The 23,197-nt window shown below is 42.4% G+C and overlaps 1 protein-coding gene across 1 annotated transcript in view; it reads right to left on the reverse strand.

The window, feature by feature from the left end:
- LOC126177811 (potassium voltage-gated channel subfamily H member 8) overlaps window positions 1-23,197 on the reverse strand; it is a 475,984-nt gene that overhangs the window by 197,799 nt on the left and 254,988 nt on the right. The window contains exon 6 of the mRNA XM_049924483.1: window positions 12,586-12,749. Within this exon, the coding sequence (XP_049780440.1) occupies window positions 12,586-12,749 (164 nt within the window). The remainder of the gene's footprint in view (window positions 1-12,585; window positions 12,750-23,197) is intronic.

Raw genomic sequence — 23,197 nt, forward strand, 5'->3', positions numbered from 1 at the left:
AAAAATATGGGCTTAGTAATAGAAATGAGAGAGGAATGAGATTAATTCTGTTCTGCATAAAGTTCAGCTCGTACTGTTGAATGGAATGAACAGTCTAATGAGAACAAATATGGATTGAGAGTAAATCGAATAAAGAAGAAAGTAACGAGAAATAGCAGAAATGAGAAAACCGAGAAACTTAACACCACAGTTGGGTATCACTAATTGCACGAGGATAAGGAAAATAACCGATGATAAACGGAGCAAGCGGGACGTAAAAAGGAGACTAGCGCTGGCAAATACAGCGTTTCTAGCCAAGAGAATTCTGACAGTATCAAACATAGGCCTCGATGAAGAAATTTCTGAGTATGGAAAACAGGAACAGAAGAGAATCGAAGCATTTGAGACGTGGTGCTCAGAAGAATTTTGTGCATTAGGTGGACCGATAGGGTAAGAAATGATGAGGTTCTCCGCAGAATCGGCGAGGAATAGAACGTAGGGAGAGGGGACGGGGTGACGAAGACATCAAGGGAAGAACTTCCACGGTACTGGAGGCAGCTGTAGAGGGTAAAAACTGTAGAGGAAGACAGAGATTGGAATACACCCAGAAAATAATTGAGGACGTAGGTTGCAAGTGCAGCTCTGAGATGAAAAGTGTGGCACAGGAGAGGATTTCGTGGCGGGCCGCATCAAACCAGCCAGAAGAATGATGACTGAAAAAAAGTTACACAAGCGGTCCCGAAAGTAAGGAGAGCTGAATAAGTTTCAAATGGTTCAAATGGCTCTGAGCACTATGGGACTTAACTTCTGAGGTCATCAGTCCCCTAGAACTTAGAACTACTTAAACCTAACCAACCTAAAGACATCACACACATCCATGCCCGAGGCAGGATTCGAACCTGCGACCGTAGCGGTCGCGCGGTTCCAGACTGTAGCACCTAGAGCCGCTCGGCCTGAATAAGTTTGCCGATGGGTGGTGGGTGGTGATATATATTATCTAGGAAGAGAAATTATTGGATATCCAGACGCTACGAAGAGGCGACCCTAGGCAACGTTTACAAGGGCTGAACTTCCCAGCAGGCGTCATCCGTGAAGGCTTGATGATGGAACGCCCCAGTGAAGTGTGACATGCCGCTTAAGTTGGCTGGCACGCTTAGCTGTTTGTCCTGGTAACTAGTTGCGACAAGTTACTGAACCAGCTACGAAGTGACCGTCATCGCTTACTCAACAGCGTAGCCTTTACTAAAATTTGCCGTATGACACCTTAGCTCTGTTACATAGATCACGTTGTCGGTCTTGGGGGATCCTCTACGGAAGTACACCATACGTTTTCGATAGATAGCAGAATATTATCCTGGAGATAACAAAATCTATGTGAGTAGTGAGCGAATGGCTATAAAGTGTTTTGAGACGAAATGTTTTAACATCACATCCTACAATATCATTCAGGAATGGAGAGAGGGAAATTTGATTGCTTTTATACGTCTGTGCGAGCTCCTATTATATTAACATCGCCTCTACGGGACCAGTCGCGAGGAGCTGAAGAATATTCGACGTTTTCGCCATGAAATCTATCGGAAGTATTTCAAGTGATTTTATACTGATATACGCTATCTGCTTTCGAACAGCTGCCTCTTAAGATTTTTCATAATTTCCGCAACTCGCTATCGACAGTCTAGCAAGTCATCCACCATTCGCGTTACGCTGTGAATATATTAAAGCTGGCCGGCGTGTGAGACGCACACGCATTTGTCGTGCATCATTGTAGGTTATTTAAGAGATTTTAGTTCTTGATTTGAATACATTTTGTAGTAAATATACGCATTAGTACCTATTATTTTTTAAAAAAAAGTAAAGCTTTTGGAAAAGACAAGCTTTTAGGAAATAACCCGTGTTACTTTGAAATTACGATACTTGTTTGTGGTCGAGGTCTAAATTGTTTCCACGTTTTCCAGTGTTCCGATCTAAGCTTAATTTACCACGCAGTCGTAAGCACAATGGGTTCGCAATAGGGAGGACAATTGTTCAAACCCGCGTCCGGCCATCCTGATTTAAGATTTCCATGACTTCTCTAAATCGCTTCAGGCAAATGCCGGGATGGTTTCTTTGAAAGGGTACGGCCGACTTCCTTCCCCATCCGTCCCTAATACGATGGGAGCGATGACCTTGCTGTTTGGTCCCCTCCTCCAAGTCAACCAAGCAACTAAATTTACGAGCTATCAATTCAGAATAATTTAGTCAAAAGTGCTTTCTACATTATATGCTTTAAGTGAACTCTAATTCATTCCACTGTGATACTATACCTAAAGGGGTCACGCGGTTTTTTACATTTTTACCGTTTGTTTATAACTGCCAACTCTACTGAGCGCGTAAATGTTGCACATTCCCGCACATTTACATAACATGGTACACATGAGGTTTCTTAATTCTTTGATTCTTCCTTTCAAAATCTTTACCTATGCGTAGGGGTATGGGAATTGTTATACGGTATGGGGAATGGGATGTACTGTGTACCTTGTGGGAAATAATTTCATGGGGGAGAAGGGGTACAGTAGGGAGGTCACTGGGAATGACTGAGAGGTTCTCTCCTGGAACTGCATGATATATCGTAGGAATAATTTGACTAACGAACAAGGAGGGAAAATCTGTGCCCATCAGGCACATTTGGAGGCAAGGAAAGAGCTGCTATGGATTAGGGAGACAGGGAGGTGTAGGGTGCTGGGAACTGGGAAATGACAAATAGTTGATGAAGAACAGGACACGATCTGAGAGTTTCGTTGTGTATACAAGAAGTAGGAATCAGCAGCTATCAGAGTTACAGGAAGTGTCGAGGTACCTTAGGTAGAAGGTGTAGGAAATATGCAGCACACTCCATCAATTATCAGGAAGATTACCAGTGTGAAAAATGTTAGGAAGAAAAAAGCACCGATGCTAGGAATTAAGGCGAGAGGTGAGTCTGCAACTGAAGGGAATGCTTGGGTCAGAGTACCAGGCGACCAACGTTTTTATCCCTGGTGCATGAGTAACTCAAGTGATAGAGGACTGAGGGTTTTTATATAAAGATTCCCACAAGGGTGGCTGGAGTAATGGTAATGGATGGGGCAGGAAACTGGGAATATGATATGAGTGGTAACCTACACAGGATAGCATGGAAGTTTTTTAAATAATTTGCCAACTTCCATAAATTATGTTTTACCTGTCTACAAACCGAGAGTAGCCTTTGCTGTCGTATCTGCGCCCACTGATCGATTTTCTGTATACTCGCTCCTGATTCTGCTATACTGCTTCATCTTGGCTTAGATCTTTCCACCTATAGTGGGCTCAGCCAGTGGGGATTGAGGGCGCTGTTACGGAGCATGACTGTCAAGTCTGAAGGGGAAGAAAGACTTCCTCTTCGTTCTGTTCCGTTTGAGCCTGTTATGAAGTGATGGCGTGTTTTTGCTTGTTTGTGATATGGTGTGTTGATGAGAAAAGTCGCACTGAATGGTACTGAGAAAGATGGAGAACGATGTATGAAAGCAGCATACGGTTTGTTTCATGAATATGACGCTGGGAATTATACACAACATTTCTCGACGCGTTTGCTCTGGAGCACAAGGTGATGTTTTCTATACACGTTAACTTGGCAAGGCCTATTGGAAAGGTAATATTTCAGGGTTAAAAAGCAGAATGAATAGCAGGGTGGTTCTGGTTGTTAAAATTACTGTGGGACAGTTTCCGTTCTGTTTGCACGCCGTATTTGATCGTAATCGAGTCTAGCAAGCTGATATTTCATTCACCAAAGGCTTTTTGAACTTAGTATTTTTCAAAAATGTGTGTGAAATCTTATGGGAATTAACTGCTAAGGCCATCAGTCCCTAAGCTTACACACTACTTAACCTAAATTATCCTAAGGACAAACACACACACCCATGCCCGAGGGAGGACTCTAACCTCCACCGAGACCAATCACACAGTCCGTGACTGCAGCGCCCAAGACCGCTCGGCTAATCCCGCGCGGCTTAATATTTTTCATGACTACCGTGAAGGGTACCTCTTTGTATGATAATGGAATGCGTACCATGTGGATCATGTAATATTAATCATACTATTTCTGCGGCTCAAAAATGGTTCAAATGGTTCGGAGCACTATGCGATTTAACTTCTGAGGTCGTCAGTCGCCTAGAACTTAGAACTATTTAAACCTAACTAACCTAAGGACATCACACACATCCATGCCCGAGGCAGGATTCGAACCTGCGACCGTAGCGGCCACGCGGTTCCAGACTGAAGCGCCTAGAACCGCACGGCCACAACGGCCGGCACTATTTATGTGTATAATATGTCTATTACTTGGGATTTAGTAATCATAGATCAAAAGAGAATCTCATATCATTATTTACATCTAGTACGTTTCATCAGTTTAATTAAATGAAATATACTACTCATCGTGGTGGCAATGAGTAAGCATGAGGCCTTGCACTAATGCTTTGCACAGGAATTGTAAGAAAAACGATTTTGTGCCTTTAGCTCTGTTATTAGTTCGATGATAACAACTGCTAACGTCGTGCGCATTATACGTACAGAAACAAATTCAATTACTTTCATAATTTGTTTTCAGAATCGTGCTAGGATGTTTGCCCCGCGAATTTCAAACAATCAGTTGTTTCACCATATTGATACAATGTTTTGCGGGAACGAAGTATTACCAGACGTAAGCAGTGAAATATTTAAACCATAACTGAACCTATGAATCTACGATTAAGATACATGTCTCTCCTACTGGGCGTAATCTAGATGGTGCTTATGGGTTCCAATGTTAAATTCAGAGATTAGAAATTTATTCAGTTCACTGCAGTAAGCCATTTCGGATGCCAAAGAATATCCGTTGTGCTAAGTATTTGCTTCTGTATCGAATTAATTCTAATGGGCAATCAACGTAATGATATTATATGTTTGGGATTTATTTATTTAGTAAAGTGGGCATAAAGAGGGCATCAACCAGGGATATTTATATGGAACTTACTGATCACTACTATTAGGAACGCATTTTACGGACGCCATGCAATCTTCCTAGACTTGTAGCATCAATTTACTAAATTTACTCGTTGCTGAGTTGTTCCGGCGCAAAGATCATATCTTAATAGCGTAAAGCGTATTACGCAGGGCTCAGGATGACGCTGACTACGGCTGAATTTGGACATGTTGCACTGGTAGCAGGTGGGACCATTGGCAAACGGAGCTTTGCAAGACAGCGGCTATATCAGCACAGGACTGAAAAGGGGAGAAGCGTAGTGGGTGAATCTCGGGCCACACAAGGTCCAATACCCGTCCTCGTTCATAGAACGACTAGAGCCTTTCTTAGTTTAAATTCAGACAATAGGTGCCCCTGCCTGAAAATGTCACCATTAGAGAAGGAACTTCTCCAATCATGTCACAAAAAAGCAAAGTATTGCTTATTAGGCATCTATTTCCGAAAGAAGCTGCAATGGCAAGTGACATTGCAGTTCACACAGGTCTAGCTACATTTCAGCGAACAATTCAGTCAATAAAAATAAAATACAACAATTTGTAACAATTGTAATTCGCATTACAGACCACATGTTATCCCCATATGAATCTATACTCTATCGGACAAAAAGTGAAGCACGCAGAAGGGAAGCAAGAAACGAAATGACTTCACATACTGAGAAAGTATGAGATACTATTGCAGTAATTACAAAATTTAATCAATTTACAAAGAACTTGGCAGTATGAGACGTCTTATCAGTATGATAATGCACACCTCTGTTTTGGATGCATGCACTCTTTCGATGTGGACTTCACAGGATAAAGCCGTTGAATGCTCCTCTAAGGCAAGCTGGCTCACAGCGTAATAAATGATTCTTGATGTCTTGGATACTGGCCCTGGGACGGAGTTGACGTCCGAGCTGGATCGTCACTCCTTCTTTGCACTTTGTTTGTCTTGGCGTTGATCTTTTCCTTATGTGCATTCATCTTGTATTGTCTTTTAAGCTGGAGATCTTAGTGTGTTGCAGAGGGGTTGGCTCATCCTTTCTTATTCTTATGATCAGCCAGCACAGGCCATCTGCTATATGATTTTAACAACTTCCTCTACTTTTCCGTTTAGTGTGTGTTTTCCTATTTTGGTTTGCTTCTTTTGTTTGCTTTTTCAGTGTGGTTCCCCGTTAGTTTTACTCCTTTTCCTAACTCCTTTTGGGAATTGTTTTATCTTGAGACTTGTTTGCATGAGGAAAAAGAGACTAATGACCCTGCAGTTTTGTCCCTATAAACCCCAAACCAACCAACCGAGCTGGCCTCATACATGTCCTATGCGGGACTGATATGAGGTCATTTCTGGTCGGTCACGGGAGTAACTCAACATCATCCAGACAGTTCATAGCGATACGAGCCGTATGTAGTCGAGCATTGTCCTGTTGAAAAATGGCACGCGAAACTGACAAACCACAAGAGAACGTAAGATACCCGCGACATACTTTTGTGCCGCCGTCAGAGTCCCCTTAATCAGTAGCGGCCGTGGCCTGAAGTCATACTCGATGGCTCCGGACACCACGACAACATGAATTTTTTTAAAATTTGATCGTATGCCTAGGGGCCCCCGTCGGGCAGGCCTTTCGCCGGGTCCCGGTCCTTCAATGTGATGCCATTTCGGCGAACTGCGGTCGACGAGGATGATAGGATGATGATGAGGACAGCACAACACCCATTCCCTGGGAAGAGAAAATTCCCCGCCCCAGCCGGGAATCGAACCCGGGCCCAGAGGATTGACAATCCGTCACGCTGACCATTCAGCTACTGGAGGCGGACGACAACAGGAGTGACGCGGTTATGACTCTTCAAGACAATGGAAGAATGGGACCTCTCTACAGGACTCTGGCTTAATCGCCGGCAATTATTGTCATTTGTGGTAGTGCAAATCTGTGATTCATCACTGAACACGATACGATGCCATTCGTCACCAGTCGATGCTTCCCGATCACAGTATCACTCGAAATGCAGCCATTCGTGATGTAACAGCAGCCTACACGCGGCGGCAGATCTCTAGATCGGTTCCTGCTAGTCAGCGACCAACAGTGTGGGATAACACGGTGTGTTACAGGGAGTCCGACACTTGTTCTCGGATAGCAGGCGCAGATGTAAAGGGCTTACTACGTACTCGGTGCACAATACGGTGATCTTCACTTATGGTGGTCAGACATAGTCGACTGGGCCTTATCGACGAGTAGGTCTGTTCTCAAGTTCGCATGCAGTCCAACATCGCACCTCTGTCACCTGAGAACGTCCTACAAATCTGGATATCGCACGACTCGGCCAGCTGGCTAAATGAAATGCCAAACTGAGGCCTCTTTCAAACTCTGTCATGTGCTGATAACGCTATCTCACACTCCTACGCGACCTCTACGTGTTCTTCAAAGTATTTATTCAACATCTGACGTTGTTCACGTTTCTTATATACTCTTCTAGGCCGGATAATAACACCACATATGAAAAACACTAATGCACGCTGGTGGCCTTTTGTCACTTAATCATATATATACCAACCGTTCTGAGGCGTACATATCACCGTCATGTTCCCGCAGTTAGTGATGTGAGACATTTTGAAATTGCAGGTGTTGAACTAACAGATATCGCCGTTTACAGAAAAAGGACAACCACTTTTTTGTGTACCGATCACTTAGTATATTGTAAATAGAGTCATGTTTTTTATAAATTAATTAAGGTTCTCGACAAAGTTTCAGTTCCTAAGAACAAGGAAATTTTATATGGGGGTATAAATATGAATACAAATATCATTGATGGAAACAGTAGCAGTCTCAAACATCCGTCACAGGTGTGGCATCTCACAGCTGGTGAACAGCACAACAAGCATAACAAAAACGTCTGCATCCGTAGATGATCATGTTGTCACAAAGATCTTGGGGTCTATAATCATTTTTGCCAGTTTATTAAAAGTAAAAGCCGTGTTGGGTAAACCCATCAGACAGGAAACCTATGGAAGACTTCCTCCAAAATTCAAGATTTGTCAGGGTTACTCTGTTCTCTACAGTGACTTTTAGCAGTCACTGTCCAAATAAATAGTAGTGCCAAACAAAAGCAAGGGGATAACAGCAAGAATAAGCATGTGCTCTCAGACCACAAAAATCTCAATTCCATAGAAAAAAATCCATGGTGTGCCAGAGTTCCTAAATTATTATCAAAGACACAAAAATATGTACAAGAAGGTGCTGCTTGCCGCAAGGTGTCGGAAAATGACCAAACAGTACTTCACGCTGAAAATAAAAGTAAGTTAGTCAGGAAGATTGTAAAACAAGTAATACGAAAATAGAAACATAATCGGTTAACCTACAGCTAAAAGACAATAGTAGGTCGATGAATAATCCTTAGAAAGTAGCAAATTATGGGAATTAATGTTTTCAGGTATAGTAGAGAAACGACAACAAAAATTCACAAAATGAAGTGTTGTTCCAGTAAAAAAAATTATGTAGTGAGTACTATCATGTTATTGCTCACCACACATAAAGTCAGGAAAACAGTACAAAAATTGAAGACTAAGAAGTGAGTAGGTCTACATCAAGCGGTAATGTGTGTATTTAAAGAATGCGTAGACAGTAGGCAAGCCCCATCAACTGACAGATCAGAAATCGTTCTGCAGTATTTGAAATATGTAATAGTTGTGCTTCTGTTAAAGAGAGGTGATTCAGAAGGTATAGAAAACTGCAGGCTCATTTTCAAAAGTAATAGGATCCATTATGAAAGACAAGGTAACGAATTATTTTAATAAATACAGCTATTTCAATGAATCCCAATTCAGTTTCCAGAGTGGTAGAAGTACAGAAACAGCCATGGCAGACGCAATGGATGAAGATAAATATGTCACACATATGTTTTTCGATCTGTTAAAAGCCTTTGACTCTGTTGACCATAAAAGCTTACTAACAAACGTAAGTCATGAAGAATAAGAAGGGTCGCCAATGACTGATGGTACAGGAATCGAATAAAGATCCCTAATATATTAATGTAGCAGTCCGTCAGTGCAGTTTCTTAGAAATTACGTTGTGTTTGATATTCGAGTACATCAACGTGTTTCCAGACAATGTTACATATTGAGAAAAGCACGTTTTGCTGAAGACAGAAACATTGTAATCATAGATAAAACGCCAGTATGCCTAGTACAGAAAGTAAATGAATTCCTAAAAGTTATTTATAACCTACCATCATCCAATAAATTTGCACTGAACGTGGAGAAAACAAACACCATTAAATTATAATTAAAGTGAGGAAACAATTACTTGAAATTAAATATGGATAAAAAATTCATAGATTGCAAAACAAACCAAAATTTTTAGGAATTAATAGTGACTGACACTTGAAGTGGGATGAGCACAAATACATTAACAAAGAAAAATGTGATCAGCATTTTTTGCCCTTACAGTCATCAGTGTGTAACAGACAATGCCTTACAGGTATCATTCCGATATGCATTCCAAATTTTGCTACGAGATCAAAACGTGTGTGTGTGTGTGTGTGTGTGTGTGTGTGTGCGTGTTTGTGTGGGGAGAGGGGGAGGAGGGGGATCCTATACATAAAAACGTGGACACATGCCTCAATCTACATAAAAGGACTATGAGAATAATAACAAGACACATTAACCGAGCTTTCTGTAAAAATCTATCCAAACAACCAGGGATTCTAGCTATACCACGTGTGTACATCTACCAATGTGTTATGTACATCAAGAAAAACAACAATCATCTGAGAAACAGAAGCATTCATGATCATCAAACTGGAGTTGGACTTAACTTGCATTTGATAATAGTACTGTATACACTTATTAGTTAATTTTAATAAAAAGTTTGCTTTTTCAATTAAGATGATATGTCTGATATAATGTGGCAAATAATATACGGATGAATAAGCAAGTGAATAACCAAGTAACGCGCATTCGATCGACAACCCCTGTTAGTTCTAACGGATATGGATTCCCCTTCCGAACGATTCCGCTTATGAACAGATTCCGGTCTGAATCGTGTATGCACAATGATGGAAAAAATCCCAATACGAAGAACGGGTTGTGCGGGATAAACAAAAGTTGGCAGTCATGTTTCTACATCTGCAAGATGACGTCTGTTCAAATTTGGCGCTAGCTCGTGAAAGTGGTGCTTGTAGCGCCACTATGTGGATGCAAATCAGGTTCACTGTAAACACGCTTTGTAACGGTTGTGGGCGTTAGTTACCATTCATGAGTTAATGTTAGTCAAGAATGCCTTTAAGACGACGGACACACCATTATCAACAACTCAACAACTTCGAACGAGATCATGTAATAGAGCTAAAAGAAGCTGAATGTTCCTACCGCGATACTGCTGAAAATCTTAGCAAGAATGTAGCCACTGTACATGATAGCTGACAGCGTCGGTCACGGGAACATACAGTTCCAACAAGACCTGTCTCTGAACGGCCACGTGGCACTACCGAGAGGGACGACCTTCATGAGAACATCCCGTCGCAACGAAAAACGCCTTTGTTTTAATGATGGCCACTCCAATTCGCGTATCATGTCTGTGACACTCTCTCCGCTACTTCACGGTAATACTAAACGAGCTGCCCTTGTAATTTTTCGATGTCGTCTGTAAGTCCCACCTGATGCGGATCCCACACCGCACAGCAATATTGCAGAATACGGCGCACAAGCGTGGTGTAAGCAGTCTCTTTAGTAGACCTGTTGCACCTCCTAAGTGTTCTGCCAATGAATCACAGTCTTTGGTTTGCTCTACCCACAACATTATCTATGTGACCTTTTCGATTTAGGTTATTTGTAATAGTATTCCCTAATTACTTAGTTGAATTTACAGCCTTTAGATTTGTGTGACTTACGTTTAATCGAAATTTAGCGGATTTCTTGTAGTAAACATGTGATTAACTTCTCACTTTTCTTTATTCAGGGCCAATTGCCACTTTTCGCACCTTACTGTCATCTTATCTAAATGACTTTGCAATTCGTTTTGGTCACCTGATGACTTGACAAGATGGTAAATGACAGCATCATTTGCAAACAAGCTAATGGGGCTACTCAGATTGTCTCCCATGTTGTTAATACAGATTAGGAACAACAGAGGGCCTACAACACTTCCTTGGGGAACGGGGGATATTACTTCTGTTTTACTCGATGAGTTTCCGTCTACTACTACGAACTGTGACCTTTCTGACAGGAAATCACGATTCCAGTGACAATAAATCGTTTTCTTCTAGGTGCTTCATAATGTTCGAATACCGTATATGTTCCAAAACCCTACTGCAAATCGACGTTAGTGTTATGGGCCTGTAATTCAGCGGATTACTTCTGCTTACTTTTTTGGGTAATGGTGTGACTTGAGCAATTTTCCAGACTTTAGGTACGGATCTTTCTGTGAGCGAGCGGTTGTATATAACTGCTAAATATGGAGCTAGTGTATCAGCATACTCTGAGAGGAACCTGACTGGTATACAATCTTGACCGGAGGCCTTCGCTTTATTAAATGATTTAAGCTGCTTTGTTACACAGAGGATATCTACTTCTATGTTTCTCATCTTGGCAGCTCTTCTTGATTGGAATTCAGGAATGTTTACTTCGTCTTCTTTGGTGAAGGAGTTTCGAAAAAGCGTGTTTAATAGCTCTGCTTTAGTGGCACTGTCATCAGTGACTTCGCCGTTGTTATCACGCATTGAAGGTATTGAATGCGTCTTGCCACTGGTGTGCTTTATGTATGACCAGAATCTCTTTGGGTTTTCTGCCCGATTTCGAGATAGAATTTCGTTGTGGAAATTAGTAAAAGCATCTCACATTGAAGTGCTATATTTCGAACTTCTACAAAACTTTGCCAGTCTTGGGGATTTTGCGTTCTTTTAAATTTGGCATGCTTTTTTCGCTGCTTCTGAAACAGCGGTCTGACCCGTTTGTGTACCATGGGTCATTGTTCCATCACTTATTAATTTATGTGGTATGTATCTCTCAATTGCCGTTGATACTATTTCTTCGAAATCATTCCACATCTTTTCTACGCTTACGTGATCAGATCCGAAGGAGTGAAGACTGTCTCTTAAAAAAGCATTAAGAGCATTTTATCAGCTTTTTTTAAATTGATGTACTTAGCGTTTCTTTTTGGTGGTTGTAGGTTTTACGGTATTCAGCCTAGCAGCAACTGCCTTGTGGTGGCTACTCCCTGTATTCGTCACGTTAAGCAATATTTGTCCAAGGGTATTTGTTGCTACTCATAGATGGACTTAGTAGCCTGCTGTTCCAGTACACCTGGGCAACAGCGTAGTGTCGCGTCACTTCGAGAATGTGTAGTAATAAAAATTGTTTTATGTTATGTACTGACTTCACATCTCAAAACATTTGTAGTATATCAAGTAGAGATTTGTGTCAGTCTTGCACTAACGTCATACACAGTGACTGATAGCTTGGAGTCAGCGTATATCGAATGTGGTAACATTTCAAAACAAATTGTTGGTTGAAAATAAACACGAATTTAATTTCATTTACAGCTGAAACTACTCACTCTTTATCTCGTATGTGAGACTTTTTGGTTCGACTGACAGCGGTAGTAGTAAGGTTTCTGCACTGACCTCACCGCTGTAGAGGTCGGAAGCGTAGAGCAGGTCGAAAGGCAGAGCTGCCAGTAGGTCCACGACGAACCAGCTCTTGAGGTAGTTGAGGGCGATGGAACGCGAGTTGGACACCACTTCTCCCTTGCGGTTCACGTATGTCGTCCGGAAGTTGAGGATGATGTCTGTGGAAAGAAGAGATTAACGGATGTAATTTTCTCACTTTTTAGAGTTGCCTAACTGTATCACACTTCACGAGATTTTAATTACCATCACACATTAAATTAGTAGCACCTGCTACATATCGTTTCAGGAACAATGGCAATGGAAAATTTCGAGGTAAAATGTGTACATTTATCACTGGTAGTGGCTGATTTGAAGATGTCATATATATAGGGTGTTACAAAAAGGTACGGCCAAACTCTCAGGAAACATTCCTCACACACAAATAAAGAAAAGATGTTATGTGGACATGTGTCCGGAAACGCTTAATTTCCATGTTAGAGCTCATTTTAGTTTCGTTAGTATGTACTGTACTTCCTCGATTCACCGCCAGTTGGCCCAATTGAAGGAAGGTAATGTTGACTTCGGTGCTTGTGTTGACATGCGACTCATTGTTCTATAGTACTAGCATCAAGCACATCAGTACGTAGCATCAACAGGTTAGTGTTCATTACGAACGTGGTTTTGCAGTCAGTGCAATGTTTACAAATGCGGAGTTGGCAGATGCCCATTTGATGTATGGATTAGCACGGGGCAATAGTCGTGGCGCGGTACGGTTGTATCGAGACAGATTTCCAGTACGAAGGTGTTCCGACAGGGCCCCATGTTCTTCCACCTACGCTCAATGGAGCACGTTATCATGATTTCATACGGGGTACTCTACCTGTGCTGCTAGAACATGTGCCTTTACAAGTACGACACAACATGTGGTTCATGCACGGTGGAGCTCCTGCACATTTCAGTCGAAGTGTTCGTACGCTTTTCAACAACAGATTCGGTGACCGATGGATTGGTAGAGGCGGACCAATTCCATGGGCTCCACGCTCTCCTGACCTCAACCCTCCTGACTTTCATTCATGGGGGCATTTGAAAGCTCTTGTCTACGCAACCCCGGTACCAAATGTAGAGACTCTTCGTGCTCGTATTGTGGACGGCTGTGATACAATACGCCATTCTCCAGGGCTGCATCAGCGCATCAGGGATTCCATGCGACGGAGGGTGGATGCATGTATCCTCGCTAACGGAGGACATTTTGAACATTTCCTGTAACAAAGTGTTTGAAGTCACGCTGGTACGTTCTGTTGCTGTGTGTTTCCATTCCATGATTAATGTGATTTGAAGAGAAGTAATAAAATGAGCTCTAACATGGAAAGTAAGCGTTTCCGGACACATGTCCACATAACATATTTTCTTACTTTGTGTGTGAGGAATGTTTCCTGAAAGTTTGGCCGTACCTTTTTGTAACACCCTGTATATAAAAAAAAGAAAAAAAGATAACTTGCGATGTTGGAATCCAATGAACCAGTAGTTTTAGTGTTTAATGATGGCACACATCGTTACACAAGATGCCCACATCTTTACATAAGATGAACTTGTCGACATAGTACTGGTTTACGAGATGCTGAGAAAATGCTGTTGTTCCTCTCCTTCTTGTGCTTTGCAACCTCTGACTCGCAAGAAAGTCAATATGTATAAATATTTTTAATCAATATTTCAATCAGAACTTGTTTCCTGAATAAACTGAAAGTTTGTGTTTCAGATGATACTGCAGTAATACCCATCCATACTACATAAAATTTAAGACAGCGACGGAAAAGTGGTCGATGAATTCTAATAATTTCATTTTACTAAGAAGCGATTCCTGGTTTCAGGGAAGAAGAATGTCTGATTCTCCCTTTCGAAGTCCTCAGCGGCCGCCCGCCCCCTCCCCCACTGCCGCCACCTCTCACATTCCTCCCTCCCTCGCCTTGACCACCGAGATGCACTGCCATCGACCGCAGAATTCCGGAATAAGGAATATTTACACGTTTTCAACAAACTTCGTCTGACCGATGTCGTTACCAGTGTGAATCTTTCTGCTGGACGTGTAATCGATCTTCATATGGATGAAGTAGAAGAAATTCTCCGTTCGGTATAACATAGTTCACCTACATCTACATGAAGAATTTACAGCAAGTATCTGTGGAACGCCCTCAAAATATGGGGACGGCGGATTACACCTAGCGCAGCTTCTGCCTTCCTTTTTTTTTTTATCATAGACGATTGAAACATTTGCACTGAAGCGATGAAGCGATCCCGAAAGTGTTTGTAGATAACAACCAATTTGTTAAATGTACCGCCGATGCAATATCTTACATCACTGCTTGAGGTGACAAACATACCGGTGTCTGTTTTACGAAACTCAAATTAACTTTTTCTTGAACCTGCTACATTAGGTATGCCAATATCTTTATTATAGCCATTGTTCTAATCTGATTCCTTTGTGCAAGAGAAAGTCTTACCACGCAATGTATCATTCATGCATCACACATAATCACAACACTCGCGCTATGAAAGATCCGATTTCCTAATATAAACGAAAATTGTAATTTGCTTAAAATTTTTTTCTCGACGGAAGGAAACAAGTGTGTCGACTACTTGCAGAATTCTATGCTGCAACTGAAATCAGTTTTCACAATGTATATACCAGCGGGTTTGTTTGTGTAGGTGATATATATTGACTATTGGCTATAGCACGTAAGTAAGTACACCTTAATTACAGTTCTGGCCGGTGAAACTGCAGCAGCGGGTAGGATGGCAAATAACGAAATTTTATTTATTGCGCGTTGAAACTATAGTAAGCAGAATAAGTGAGTAAATCTTCAGGTGGTTTGAGGATGTATGAGGTAGCGTCTTTGACTAATAATCGAGTTTGAACCCAGACAGTGCTTAAATTTAAATAAAAATCATTAGCAACCGAAGATTTCTGGCATAAGGAGTCACCCTCGTTCTGCCAAAGGCCTAATGAAAGAGGGCGAAAGAGCGGAAAAGTGTATACGATACAGTCCTACTCTTTCGGTGGGAAACTGGAGCCTCCCTCTCCCCCCCCCCCCCAAAAGCAGAAGAATCAGCTACGATCAACTGCTAGTGGGTGTAGAAGGCAATGGAAACCATTTCATTAAAGACAGTTAATGTGTCTCTACAGGTCATGTGACCTGTGAGTGAAAAAATGTTATGTTGATCTCCCCACTGGAAAAAGGTTCCGGATGAGTCCCCTGTTATGGTCTCGGGGGATGTCCGTGAGAAACAGATTGAATAACCAACCAAAGAATAACATCCTACAAGCTGGTGCGTGGAATGTCAGAAGTCTGAATGTCGTAGATAGAAAATCTGAAAAGGGAAATGCAAAGATTCAGTCTAGATACAATGTAGGTCACTGAATTGAAATGGAAAGAAGACAGAGAATTCTGGCCAGACGAAGACAGAGTGACATCAACAGCAGCAAAAATGGTATTGCAGTACCGTTCGTTATGAACAGGAAGGTAGTGCAGAGAGTAAGTTGCTGTGAATAGTTGAGTGAAAAGATTGTCCTCATCAGAATCGCAAGCAAACCATCTCCAGCAACCATAGATCAGGTGCAAAAAACGATGTCACAAGCAGATGATGGAGGGATGGAGGGAGGGAGGGAGGAAATGAGAGAGGGAGAGAGAGAGAGAGAGAGAGAGAGAGAGAGAGAGAGAGAGAGAGAGAGGAGGGGTGGGAGGAAGGGGGAGGGAAGAGAAAGTATACAATGATCCTGAACGGGTAATTGAGTATGTATGAGGAAATGAATGACCACTGGAGATTCGAACTCAATAGTAGGGGAAGGAACAGAAGACGGAGAACATGGGGTCAGTAATAGGAATGAGAGAGAAAAACGACTAATTGGGTTCTGTTATAGCCTATATTACAGCTTCTGACAGCGAATACTCAATTCAGAAATCACAGGGTAGAAGAAATACTTGAAAAAAAGCCTAGAGACAAGGGAAGATTCTAACTGCGTTACATCGTACACAGAGGTTTCTAAATCAGATCTTGATTGTAAGGCGTACGCATGAGCATATAATGAATCAGATCGCAACTTAATAGTGATGAAGAGTAGAGTGAAATTTAAGAAGATCGACTGGAAGGATCAGTGTGGGAAGAAGTGGGATACTGAATTACTGAGTAAGGATGCGACTGAAGTTTTCTAAGGCTGTAGCAACTGCTATAATAATACCACAGTAGGCAGTTCATTTGAAGAGGAACGGACATTTCTAAACAGGGCGGTAATCTTAGAGGTTGGACTGACTAACATTTGTACAAGGCAAGTATGTTTCAAGAAATCTACGGAAGCATATGAAATACTTCAGCTGAACGACGAATGAAGGAAGTACAAATAAAATAGAGAGGAATAAAACCATACAAACCACTTACGAATGAAATAAATACGAAGTGCTGGGAAGCCAAGGCAAGGAAAACATGAAGAAATCGATGAAGAAATGATCGTCGGAAGAACTGATTTAGCATACTGCAAAGTCAAAATGACCTTCGGTGAAACTGAAAGCGTGTGGACATGTGAGAGTGCAATGGGAATCTAACTGTTAAATGTAAAGGAGAGACCACATAGTTGGAAGGAGTACATTCAAAGCCTCTGCGTAGAAGAGGGCTTAACTGATGACGTGATATGAGCAGAAATGGGGGTCGATGTGGAAGAAATTGGGATGCAGTATTAGAGACAGAGTTTAACAGAGCTTTGCAGGACTTGCGATCAAATACGGCAGCTGGGATGGATAACATTCTTTTACTATTTCTAAATTCATTAGGGGAAGTTGCAATCAAATGACAGTTCAAGTTGTATTATAGAATCGACGAGACTGGGTACTGGAGACTATGTATTTCTGTATTTGGTAATTTTCCTGAATTATTAGTTTTTGTGGGGGGGTTGCTGCTGCACTACGGAATTTTTAAGTCGGTGTTGACATCTGTTGGTCTTTGACTCATGTCCATAAGGTATTCAGCAAAAGTAGATCGACAGGCGGTTCTGTGTATCTGATATTGAAGTTTCTGCTCATCTGTCCTGTATAAACTGGTTGTCAGTTCTGACATGTCAGTTGGTAAATACCATATCTGTTGTGTTTGTCTATTTTTGTCCTTAGTTTTCTCTGTATTGAGTTACCTGTTCTGTAGACTGTTATTAGATAACATTATTTGAGTATTTTGCCTGTCTTGCAGGGTACGTTGTTGTAAGTGAGCGTGTACCTTTTGCTTGTTGTTGTGGTGTTTCCACTTCACTTGTGCTTGTTTGTCTGTTCAGCGTGTCTGTGTTTGTGTGTTGGTGATTTTGTGTTGTAGGTGGTCCATTTATTATTTTTTAAATTTTGTGATTCGGTTAGTCTACAGACTATAGCCATTTGGTTAACTGTCTGTAATTAATATTTGTAGTTGTCGTCAATGAGAAGAGTTTTATTCACTCTGTGAACCATGTGTTGGAAACCGGTTTGTTCGTACGTAATCGGTTGAATTGAGTTTAAGTGTGTGTGTGGGTGTACTGATAATGGTGCGTTCCCTGAATATGGAGAATTGGTGTCGGTTGTTGTGTCTGTTTAACAGACTCAAGAGCTTGTAAGGATGTTTCATTGGTAGGTTATTGGCGTTTATTGCGCCGGTTCCGAGTTAAATGGGATTGTGCAAGCAAACTTAAGCGGCCCGCCAGGGACAGTGTCGCCAAAAGTGTTCTTCGTTTGGTTTCCTAAAACCGAACAAGAGAGCGATAAAAAAATTGGACGTGAGGCGGTAGGAAGGATCAAACCGCATCCAAAGGCTAAGCTGCCTCGTCCACTATCATCTACGGTACGAGAACATCTGACTCTAATAAAACGTATCGGGTGTACCTCTTGAATTTTGCGTGCAAAACAGCCTGATTGGCTAACTTCAATAATAATTAACTCGGAAACGGCGCAATATATCGAACTTTTTCCTTAAAAATTAATTCTCAGCACAACCTACCCCGAAACACGCTTAGAAGTCTTTTGACCACCCTGTAGGTGTACTTATGGTCTGTAGGTGGGCGAAACCTCGAAATGCATCTTGGCTAAACAGTTAAAAATCGTGTCTGGTTGCTGTACTTTAAGTTATTCAATCCGTAACCGTAGTGCTATCAATAATATGTGTCAACTGTCTTTTCATTTGCTTCATTAGAGGACTTCAGAGAATACAGCTGACATCTATTAATTTTCATCCATATTAATGAATATTTTGCGTTATTCATATTACCTATTCAGTGAACTATCTGTATCACAGAAAAGATAACAGCAACACCACCAGAGGACGTCACTTACCCGTATTCGCCCTCCCGACTCATTTTATCACAAGACGAAATTCGGTCAAGATTTCATAAGAGCCGGCCGGAGTGGCAGTGCGGTTCTAGGCGCTACAGTCTAGAACCGAGCGACCGCTACGGTTGCAGGTTCGAATCCTGCCTCGGGCGTGGATGTGTGTGATGTCCTTAGGTTAGTTAGGTTTAATTAGTTCTAAGTTCTAGGCGACTGATGACCTCAGAAGTTAAGCCGCATAGTGCTCAGAGCCATTTGAACCATTTCATAAGACATAATTTGTAAATTATCTAATATTTCATTTTAAATTATTTCAGTCACTTTTTTTTTGATGTGAATTCAATACAAAGCTAATGATGTTGAACGAAACTAGCTCGAAACGCGTCGCAAAATACTAAATCGTAACAAAATAATGAAGGTAACTGGCAGCAGTGCAAAACAAATAATTTAACAGACTTCATCATGCTCATGTATGGTCAAATACAATTTTTATGATAATGCAGAATAAGTTTTATAGTATCTACCCACTGGAGTCTCCCAAACAAGAACGTCGTACGATTTAACTCAGTTTCTCTTTATACAGTTCGTTTGTAACTACATTGATCTTTGTGTAGAGATTACGCACATCGCGTGTAACTTGAACCTTTTTCGTTATGCTCTCGCATGTTTCCTATTACAAGGTCTGTGGAAGATGTGAAGCGAAGTTCTTATGCGTGACTCACCTTTCCGTCAGTCTGCACTTATTTCCTGCGACCACCGCATTACTGTGACTTCAACACTTGGCATCGCTATCTAATTTTGGAGTAATTTAAATTCAGATTCAGAACACTTATTCATCCGACCTGGGGAAAGAGAGGACGGAGAACAAATTTAAAGGTAATTGCGACAGGACTCTGTGAAACCTAATTAAACCGTGGAGATTGCAGTACGGCGGGAATCTTCTTAGGATTATTGCTGCCGCGGTTGAATTAACTACTTTCTATATGACAAGTGAAACGCGCGGAAACTCTTCGCAATTTGGGCAAAGTTGAAATTAATTTGCACCAATAAAATGAGATGAAATGGTAAGCTGAATAAATCTAAAAATAGCTGAGCTGACCACATATAAATGTAACATTGCAAATGGAAAAGTCATTTATTTAATCCAGACGTCAGTCTATTTTTGCTAGCATTCATCCCATCGCAAAGGGTCCGATATTTTAATGATTTGGCGAATTTATTTTATTTTTAAATTTGTCGACGGATGCGCTTCCTCTTGCTGCAGTCGCTAGTTATCCTAATGAAGGGCACTCGTGTGCGCCGCCTTTTTGCGAATCGTATGAACATTGTTGTGTGTGTTGCTGTATTTTATCTGTTTTATGTATCGTATTTTCTGAGGCAGAGATGGGCACCAATGCAGCATTTGTCTAAACGTGTGTGAAAACCCGCCTTATCCCGTGCTCCAAGGCTCACAACAAATTCTAGAAAACTTTTATGTGCGTTCTGGGCTATATTAATAACTCTAGCAAAAACGTACGAAAAAGCGGTAAATTGTGACAAAGCTTCTCAACGTTGTTCTTACACCGCTTTTGTTGGAGGCTTCATATGAACACGACTTGCAGTAGTTAAGCGTCAGCCATTTGCACTGGTTGTAAAAGCTTAAGGTAGAAAGTACGTGCTTCCACATCTCGCAAAATGAGGATATGTCATGCCCAGGAACATTGTCAAACACGATCGTCTTGCTGGTCCAGAGTCGTAGTGTGGAGGGACAACGTTGAGCGGGCGAACTGACCTCCAAATCTTTGAACATGGTACACTCATTCATCAACGTTACTGCGACACTGTATTCCATCCCCATGTGCGCCTTTTTAGGTCTGCGTTCGGTTCTGGCTTCATTTTTAGGATTTAGTTCCTCAGTCGGTGAAAATGGAACACTTTAAGGATCACTTAGTTGTCCTGCCCTACCTGCCTGCCTGTTTGTCTGTCTATCCGACTGTTCAAAACCTTTTTTTCTGAGAAACAGGTAGTAGTATCACGTTGAAGATTATGTCACACATTGAGGTCCACGTTCCCTTGGCGATTTAAACAAGTGAAGCTTCTAAGTCTATACGATTGAATGGTGTGGCCGTCTACATTTTTATACTCGAAAACTCACTCAGCATAGCCTACACGGTACTATACGTTTACTTATAATAATGAACTTTTCCAAGAACCAAGGTTTCACAGTACAACAAAAATCCGAAAATTGTTAATCTGTACGTATATCACCAGAATTTTTTTGTGATTTCTTGTCAGATTGTCTGTCTGCCTATCCGTCTGTTAAGACCCATTTCTCTCAGGAACCGGTAGGCGTATAAAGTGAAAATTTGTGTCACGTACTGAGGTCTATGGTCCTGTGGGGTGTAAAAATAATATGCTTTTAAGTCAATGCACTCAAAAGGTAAGGCCATGTATGTCACATGATTTGATACTCACAAACTCACTCATTAAAACCTATAGGTTACTTCCCCGGTGACTTAGAATCATGAGATTTCGTAAGAAGAAAGGTTTTGCGGTGCACATAAAGAACCCATATCTTTCCAGTGTCAGTGTCGACAACAATGAGAAGTCTTCATGATTCTCGATTCCCGGAATAATTGAAATGTCGATATACATAATTTTTCACGGAACCCTCTGTACGCTCGTCCTACTCTCACATGGACAGTTATTTATGGATGGCGATGTGTGGTCTCACCGAACAACGCAGGCGGAGGAGCTCTTGGAACGAGAGGATATTCGGCAAGTAGTTTGGCCCAAACGTTCCCCCATGACAAAAAACCCGTCGAGTATATTCCGGAGGATTCTTTGGGGAGATTTATTACAGCACGTCCACATGGACTAAAGAGCACCCAGCAGTGTTTATCCACGATGGCGTAAGCATAGATCATCGTACTACTCGAACCTCTTACCAAATTTGCGGAAAACGTGACAGCACATTGCAGAGCATGTGATGACGTCCGTGGTGATCAAACTCCCTGTTAAAAACAATGTCCCGCGTTTATTAATGTCCAGGGCACCACAATCAGAAGCGGTGTGAGCCGTGGTAAAAATCTGCAGTTTTGAAGAGCGCGCCGCAGCGCGTAGTGTAAAGCACTTGCCCTCCGTTTCTGGCGGTGGCGCCGCTGTGGCAATCGCAGCTTTGTCTCACTCTGGTGGGAAAACTTACCTCTTCACATGCATTTAAGGGGCGCTACGAGCTCGCTAGGCCTACCCTTCTACCCATCTGCAGGTGTGCCGCAGGGCTCTGTCCTCTCCCCTCTCCTCTACCTCCTGTACACGGCAGATATGCCCCAACCCCCCCCCCTCTCCAGTACACCTCTTACAATATGCTGATGACACCGCATTCCTCGCCCTCGCTCCTACCCTCCACCGGTCCCAACGCCTTCTCCAGAATCACCTTGATCTTTTTGCTGCATGGTGTAACCAGTGGCTCCTGAAACTCAACCCTTCCAAGACCCAGGCCATCATCGTAGGTCGTACCACTCGCTCCTTCCGGCTCCTGGATTTCTCCCTTACTGTCTGCGCCCGTCCTGTCCGCCTCACCCTCACCTAACTTGGCCTCACCATTGACCGTCACCTCACCTGGATCCCTCATCTCCGCTCCATCCAATCCAAAGCCCACAACCGCCTCCGACTCCTCAAACTCCTCTCTGGCCGTACTTGGGGGTTGCACCACTCTACCATCCTCCACACCTACAAATCCTTAATCTGTCCCATCCACTTTTATGCCAGTCCTGCCTGGATATCTGCCCCCGCCCCCCCCCCAAATTCTATAAGTCCCTCCAGATCCTTGAGCGTCATGCACTCCGCCTCGCCTTCCGTATACACCTCCCGTCCCCCACGCGGATCCTCTATGATCTCATTCCTTTCCCCCATCTGCTCCTATTCCTTGAACATATCCGCATCCTCTACACCTCCCGCCGTCTTGAACCCCCTCACCCCCTGGTTGCTCCTCTCCTCTCCCATCCTCACCCCCTGCCACGCCTTCACCGTTGTGTTCCCCCTACCCTCCATGTCTACACCCTACATCTCCTTTCCCAAGGTGGCTTCCATCAACTCCCCCTCCCGGATGATGCCCTCTCTCCCTCCATTTATCCTTCCTATCAACTCTGATCCTCACCCCCTTCCTTCCCTCTGTCCTTTCCCTGGGCTCCCTCTTCCTCCCCCCTTCCATCCTGCTTTTCTCCCCGCCTATCCTCTCCCTATCTCCTTTCTCCCCCTCCCCTCTGAGTCCTTTTGTACTCCCCTCCTCTGCCTTCCCCACTCCCTGGCACGTCTGC

This window comes from Schistocerca cancellata, chromosome 1 (genome assembly GCF_023864275.1).
Source record: "Schistocerca cancellata isolate TAMUIC-IGC-003103 chromosome 1, iqSchCanc2.1, whole genome shotgun sequence".
NCBI classification, from domain to species: Eukaryota; Metazoa; Arthropoda; class Insecta; order Orthoptera; family Acrididae; genus Schistocerca; species Schistocerca cancellata.